This window comes from Arachis ipaensis, chromosome B02 (genome assembly GCF_000816755.2).
Source record: "Arachis ipaensis cultivar K30076 chromosome B02, Araip1.1, whole genome shotgun sequence".
Classification (NCBI taxonomy): domain Eukaryota; kingdom Viridiplantae; phylum Streptophyta; class Magnoliopsida; order Fabales; family Fabaceae; genus Arachis; species Arachis ipaensis.
In genome coordinates, this window is record NC_029786.2 from 20,992,604 (window position 1) to 21,000,310 (window position 7,707).

General features: G+C 37.5%; 1 protein-coding gene across 1 annotated transcript; it reads right to left on the reverse strand.

Moving 5' to 3' along the window:
• On the reverse strand, positions 3,131-5,370 carry LOC107625081 (60S ribosomal protein L23). Its single transcript, XM_016327648.2, has 4 exons — positions 5,212-5,370; positions 4,827-5,111; positions 3,635-3,676; positions 3,131-3,457 (listed from the first exon to the last, which is right to left on the reverse strand). The coding sequence occupies exons 1-4, from the start codon at positions 5,225-5,227 to the stop codon at positions 3,375-3,377; spliced, it is 426 nt and encodes a 141-aa protein (XP_016183134.1). The 5' UTR covers positions 5,228-5,370; the 3' UTR covers positions 3,131-3,374.

Below are 7,707 nucleotides of genomic sequence, written 5' to 3' on the forward strand. Positions count from 1 at the left end.
AATTAAATGAATTTTGAAAAAACTGATATCTAAATTTTTTTTATTAATTTAATATTAATAATAATTAAATATAACAGGAGTATATAAAGAATACATAAAATTAACTATTAAATATCTTTTTAGATGTAAAATACAAACACACACTTTAGTAATATTCCCTATATGAATGGCGTGGTTAAGGACTCTCTAAGTTGTAGCCAGCCAAATTCTAATAGTAATATCTCCAAGATAAATGACGGTGATATTTAAAAGTAATATCCCCGAATAATCATGAGTTGTTGAAATTGTGGATGAGGCTGAGACTGAGACTGAGGTGGAAGAATGGCTGCCATTAGAGGTGCTTGATCCATTCATGGCTGCCATTCATGTTTGGTTCAATGGCAAAAAGAACTCGAAGCATTTGCGTTTTTCTGATTTTGATGAATTGGATTTTGAAACTGTTACGTGAAAGCATTTGTCCTGTCGCGGTTTATGTTTATTTGCCGCCTCTCTTTACCGCGGTTTTTGGCCAAATTTTGCTTTAATGTAAATTGCTGAAGGGGTAAAACGGTTTATGTATATTTAGAATCCGTGAAATTCCTCTCGCGGTTTACATAGTTTACTATAAAATTGTATTTTAGTATCTATTTTTTAAAAGTTGTATTTCGATAAATTTAAATCTCAATTATTTTATAGAAAAGTTTAGGGAGCCAGCAATTTTATTGAATTTTGTCCAGCATATAACCAGCAGAGAAAGGTGAGTCATTAGATGAAATCTCACACTAATCTCACACCATTAAATCATCATTGATGGCTAGTTGATGGCTACCAATAACAAAAATTGCTAATCCCCTAGCATCTCTTATTTTATTTTGATAAATTGTCCTAATTTAATTTAAAATTTATCTTTTTAATTAGTACTTTTTTTGCTTTTTTTTTTAATTAAAAGTTGGATTAATTACTCGCGATTGATCATTGTAAATCCATAAAAATCAGTTTTTTATTAACATATTAACAAAAATAATGCTTCAATCTACAAAATTAATGTTTAAAAAAAAGGAAAAAAAAAACACACAGCACTAGAAAAATATGTTAAACTAAAAAGAAGTTAGAAAATCGATTCATCTCCAATGCATGGCATCAGCATCTTGACTCTGCTGCTGGCTCTAATAATCATCATCTATCGGCGTTTAATTCTCCCCAACAGATTCACGATCGCTATCTTGATCATCAAGAATGTCTATGGTGACGTTAAGGTTCACACGAATCCGCCACACCGTATAGTTATCCCAGTCGAATTCGGAGTCGTCGACGATCCCCCTTGCGAACTGGCACATTTGAGGAAGTATTCGGTCTAATACCATTCTTGGTACGGCAGTTTTGGAAAAGGTTTCTAGCAACTTGGATTTGTCGCTGTGATCGAGATAACTATGCATCCATTTCAAAGGAACCAAGAAGGTCCTCATGACAGTAATTGGAGTGGACGAAGAAGAACAGAACTGATCAGGCAGATAGGCTTCGTATTCGGTGTTTTTGGTGGGTTTTAGAGATTGATGGGTACAGCAAAATGTGATGTGGAAGCTATCAATAAGTGTTTCCTCTGGTGTCGTTATAGGCGTTTTCGATGGCTCTTCATAGTGGATGAGTTCCATCCAATACCTGCAGTTCACAGGCGTCGAAGCAAGGCGCTTATTAACTAATGAACTCATCATTAGGTTACTTGGGTCTCAAGAAACTGCTTCTGATCTTTAATATTTTGTTTACTCTACGTCTCGGTCTTTGGCTATGACTATGATATATATATAGGCTACAACTGTGTATTCTCGTCCATATGATATATAAATTGGAGTTTCATTGATTTCTAAATAAAATCTTATGTTTGATATTTACGTTGTTATTAAAGATATGATTTCGTTTTAACGTTTTCATGAAAATTAGTTGTTTTGGCTTTGAAATTTTGTTTACTAAGTCAATTTTGATTATTTAAGCGTACTTTAATTTTAAAGATTCTAGGATTGATAGGACAAATCTTTTAAAAAATAAGATTAGATACAAAATATGTTTGAAAGTTACATAATTTTTATGCAAAGTGGTTGCATAATCTTTTTTTTTTCTTGATAATTTTTTTTGGTTAATTCTTTTTTGTTAAATTTTATCTCTTTTTAATCTCAAATAATAATAAATAAGAACATCTATCAATTTAAGTATTAAATTACAAAAAAAAAAAGAATATATAAGGCGAACCTAATAAAATTTAGATGATAAAAGATAAATGTAGAATTAATATTTTAACAAAAACAAAAACACAAGTTTCTTTACATCTTGAGTATGGGCTGAGTGGGCTTTGGATAGATTTAGATAGATATTTAACAAAAATAAAACTTTGTTTTACACAAAATATGTTTTAATTTAAATATGTATTTAGTATATTTTATCCACACAATTATCAACCATGACAACCAGTGTTTCTTCTTCTTCACCACATTTCTCAGTTTCTCACCTCCATCTCTTTCAAGTTCACGAACCTTAATTCTAGCCTTCTAAGCTTTCAATGTTATTATTATTATGTTGCTGACTTATTTTTTCTTTGCTCCTTTTTTTTTTCTTTTCATTAAACATGATTACGCCATTCATGATGATTGAAGACTGTAAATAAATCCATACAAATCAAACTTTTATTGATATATACCACAAAAATAATACAACACTGTAAAACCCAATGTTTGTAAAAGAAAAAAAAAACAATAAAACACTATGCAAAAAATTATGATGATATATAATCGAATCACAGCTGTTATGTATCATTAATACATGCAAAAAATTATTTAGCCTAAGAAATTAAACAAGAATTTACAATGATTTCAAGATATATATGAAATTGCAATAACATTCATACATTTCATTCTCTTCTATGCAAGTCGGTCGAAAAGTGGTGCTTCCAGTTTTCCAAGTAGCAAACAGGAGAGTAACGCATAAGAACTGTCGCTTGGAATTCTTATAGCATTAAACAACTACTAATGTGTGATAACTACGCTCGACAATAGGAAATTTCTGGTAGCAGTAAAATAAAACAGCTTTAGAAATATCATTTCCACCAAGTAACGGTCAGCAACAACAACAATAATTAGTAAACACCAATCCAAAAGAAATAAGATAAATCCCTCGACAGGATCCTTCAGAATATTGATATAGCCCAATGCACAGAAAGTTAAAGCTTTATAATAAAAAGATCAAAACTTTAAATTAAATCAATAAAATCTCATCTCTTCAACAAAGCCACTTGCTCAGAACTGATGCAAAGTAAAACTGATTTCCAGTGCAATCTCAAAGGATAAACAGAATCTGATACAAAATCCTAATAAGAAAAAACAAAATGACACGAGGAGGATTCCCACTCAAACAATTGCATTGGCTGCACTTGCAATCCTAGGCCACAAATCAGCACACTCCTTCCCAATTGGACCAGTGATAGCAGAACCTACATTCACAAGTGTTGCAACAAAATTAGAATGAATTTTAATGTTTGGATTTATTAAATTGTATGGTACTATACTATGATTTATTTGAATATTGAAGTACAATATTGGTAAATAAAACACCCTACTGATTAGATGCATGTTATTGTCATCTAATGTCTAAATTTGAGAAATGGTACCTTTCATTTCACCCTTAGGATTCACAATGACACCAGCATTATCTGCAGAAAACAACACCATAGTTAAAGAACTACTCACCAAACAATACTAAAAGTATATAAACTTATGTATTGGAGGTAATTATGAAAGAAAGCTTGCAAAAATTTCCAAACAAAAATCAGAGTTAATAATTGTGTAAAGACAATCGTAGAATGCAATGGAGGATCCTAGACAACAAATTAACTACAGAGTCCGCTAAGTCTAGTTTTTACAGTTTAGCCACACAAGTATAAAAAGAATCACTTATTTTGGGTTAATAAACCTAAAATATCAAATTATAAAATCATTTAGGATCTTGCAAATAAAAAGCTTCTTGGTTAAGCAAACATCCAAGCTCTCTATGGTTTACGCCAAGTGCTTAGTATTAATGTCATGAAAAATAGCAAAGCTCCCCTAACAGAATATTGTATCCCAAAGTACAACACTAAAATTTAGAATTACATCACTGTAAATGAATATGAATCAATCATAAGAAAATGGGAATTTACCAGCAGACAGGTAACACAATGCATATGTGAAGTATCATCATGCTGTTTAAAACTGGCATTTTAACAACTATATGCTTTATATGTGTGAATGACCAACTACAACATCAGCCACTCCGCAATACAGAAGCAACATTATGAAAGAATTCATACTAGAATTGCAAGCATAACTAAATTAAAAATTAAACTAAACAAACACAAAGGGAATTCTAAACAAAAATGACTAGATCACATTTCAAACCAACTAAAAGCAAATACTGATGATTCTCAAAGGTAACAAGTGTGAACTTGTTTTCTTTCTCACTTTTTAGAGGAATTTCAAATGTTTATAAACATTTTCAGCATTGCTAAATCTAAACCTCAATATTCATTCTAGATGCTGATTATTCTTTTCTTTCCGAACTACATTGAAAATTTAAAGTATCAAATAACTTCTATCATTAAACCTAGACGAACCTGCCAAGCAACAGTGGCAAAAATCCCTATTTTAACTATTAAAACATTTAACAAGGCAATCGACTCTAAAATTTCTATTAAATCAGACCACTTTACTATTCCAATTTCATATATTACGAGTTTTTAATTTATGCCGTAAAATCTCGATTTTCGATGCCGTTCTTAAAGAACACACATTTCTGCATAACAGATGAAGAATGCAACAAAATACCTTCGAAGTACATGTAGACACCATCCTTTCTGCGAAAGGGTTTACGCTGGCGAACAATGACAGCTGGCAACACCTTCTTCCTGAGATCAGGTTTTCCCTTCTTCACAGTCGCCATAACCATGTCACCGACGCACGCCGACGGCAACCTGTTCAGCCTTCCCTTGATTCCTTTCACTGATATTATGTAAAGGTTCTTGGCGCCGGTGTTGTCGGCGCAGTTCACCGTCGCCGCCACCGGAAGACCCAGCGACATGCGGAACTTGTTGCCGGCATTTCCTCCGCGACCTTACAACAACAAAACATAAACAAATCAACGACTATAATCAGAGATATGTAGCCTTTGTTATGTAGAACGTAGAAACCCTAAAACCCAGATTGTGCCTACCTCTCTTCGACGCCATCTTTGTGCCCGAGATCCACTCTTCTCAGTTCTCACTCTGTTTTGTTCGTCTTGCGGGTGCTTATATACTTGGGCAGAAAAAATTAGGGTTTTCTACACTTCGAGCAAAAGTGGGCCTGGGCTCAGATGGAAATATTAGTCTGATAAACCCATTACAAACTGCTTTTTTATTCTAGTCATTCTCAACTCTCTCTTACTGCCTTACGCATAATATCATTGATGCGTGTTTTTACTTTCTACTCTCTTGTTAATATTTACGTGAAGTATCATGTTTTAAGTTTTAACCACAAATTGTCTTCCAAAATATATTTACTTATTAAATATTATTGTTAAGTATATTTATTGAGTCTATTAGTTTAATCATATATCCAATAAAGTAATAAAACAAAGATAGTTAGTTAGTGTACAAGATGTCTCTGGTACGGGTTGAAGGGTGGATCGGGAACCTGCGGATCAACGCTGAAGCTGGGGCGCTTGACTGGAGCAATGGGGGGAGGTACCTGCAAAGACACTCCGACGCTCAAGTCAGAATGGATCTAAGAGGTATAAGGTGTGAGGAATGAATGAATACCTGGAGGGACCTGGGTCCAATATTTAGAGGTGATGGTGAATATCTTATCTTATCTTATCGTTTGAATTCGAAAATCGGTTCAGGAGTTCCAGAGGGCCGATTTTGGGCCTTCCGGGAGAGAGTGGCGGGTCGGACCCGAGGTGCCGGGTTCGGGCCCAACCTCGGGTCCGGGATCCGTGGGCTGGATCCGTAACAGTTGCCCCCGCAACGGGAGAGCGAGCAAAGGTCGGTCTGGCGCTGGGAGGTGTGGTGTTGACCGCGGGCTAGGTCTTTTTTCTCGGGCGTTCGTTTGGTTCTTTGGAGGGAGATCGGTGTCTCGGCCTCGGCTTGCTTTGGAGGCTTTGTCTGACCGTTTTGGTTTGACGTGACTCTTCCGAGTCCACTGCGTCCGTTGCGTTCTTCGAGACGTGCTTTATTAGCTTCTTTTTTCGAGGGGGGCATTAAATGTGATGGGGCATTTTCCTCTTTTGCCCCTACGAGCCTAACCTTGCTTAGGGTTAATTGTGTCTTTTTGCCCCCTTCTTTTGTAACCGTTTTGGCCTTTTACTTGAGTACCTTCGTTCATTTTTCCTTTTCGTTCTTTCTTCTGAAAAAATCTCCTTCCCTCTCTTTGATACTGTTCTCTTTCGCTTGCTGTCCCTGTTTCTTCAAGCTTTCCAGGATCATCTTCTGCATTTCCAGGTTGGTATGCTTCGCTTTTCTTCTTTTTGTTTTGTGGTACGCCTGTCGTTCTGTATTTGCCATGCATTGCTTTGTCATTTCTTTGTTGCATTGTGTTTCGGGCGGTGGTATTTGAGTTTTGACGGGGCTGAGTGTGGTTGTGTTTGGTTAGAAGTGGCGGTGCACCACCGTGTTGGACTGGTAGTAGTGGTAGGTTTCTGTCCTTGCTTCTGCGTAGGGTTAGTAGGCTGATGGTGGTGCTCCTCCCTGTTTTAGGTATGTATCGGCGGAGAAATGAGGGTGTTGGTGCTCCAATAGCCCCCTCCAGGGGCGTCCCCACTCGCTACACTTGGGTGACTAGCGACGTGTGGGGCGTTCTGTCACGGATGACGGAGGCCGATCTTCAACGCCTCCGTGATCAGGGGGCGATTTGTGGTGGCGGCGATATGGAGCGGCAGTACGAGCTTGCCCTTCCAGATGCCGATGAGCGCGTTTGCTATTTAAACCTTCATTCGCCCACTGTTCCGGATTGGATGTGGGTTTACGAGTCGATGTTCACCCGGCTCGGCGTGCGGTTTCCTTTCTCGCCGTTTGTTCAGGATTTGCTGAGTCGGTGTTCCGTGGCGCCGTCTCAGCTTCATCCGAACAGTTGGGCTGCCGTGCGGTCTTTCGAGTTGGTGTGCCGGTATCTCGATCTTCCGGCTTCTGTTCCTGTTTTCCTTTTTCTTTTCCTATGCACTCTCCCGACTAAGGAAGGGAAGCATAAGAAAGGATATATGTCATTTCGTGCTCAGCCTCATCGTCGAATTTTTGGGTTGTTTGAGGATTCCTTTCATGGTTTCAAAAAGGAGTATTTTAAGGTGCGCCCCGTCCAGGGGCATCATCCGTTTTGGCTGTCGCCGGAGGGCGTACGCCGGTTTCCGACATACTGGAATTTCCGTGCTGGCCCGTCAGTTCTGACTAAGTTCACCTATGACGGTTTATCTCAGGAGGATAAGGACGTTGCCAACGTTTTGTGGCATTTGTTTGGTGAGCGTCCGTTGAATCATCGAGATGTCATGGGGGAACCCGAGGCTTGTCGGGCGTATATCGGTGTGTGCCTTGTCCCTTTCTCGACTTTTTATGTTTTGTTTTTCCGACTTTGTAACTTCATTTTTCTTTGGTTTCTTTCAGTTGAGATGGCTGGTGGGCTGACTTCTCTGGCCAGGTTGAAGGCAGCGATGGGTCGGGAGGAGGGGTCTTCGTCTCCT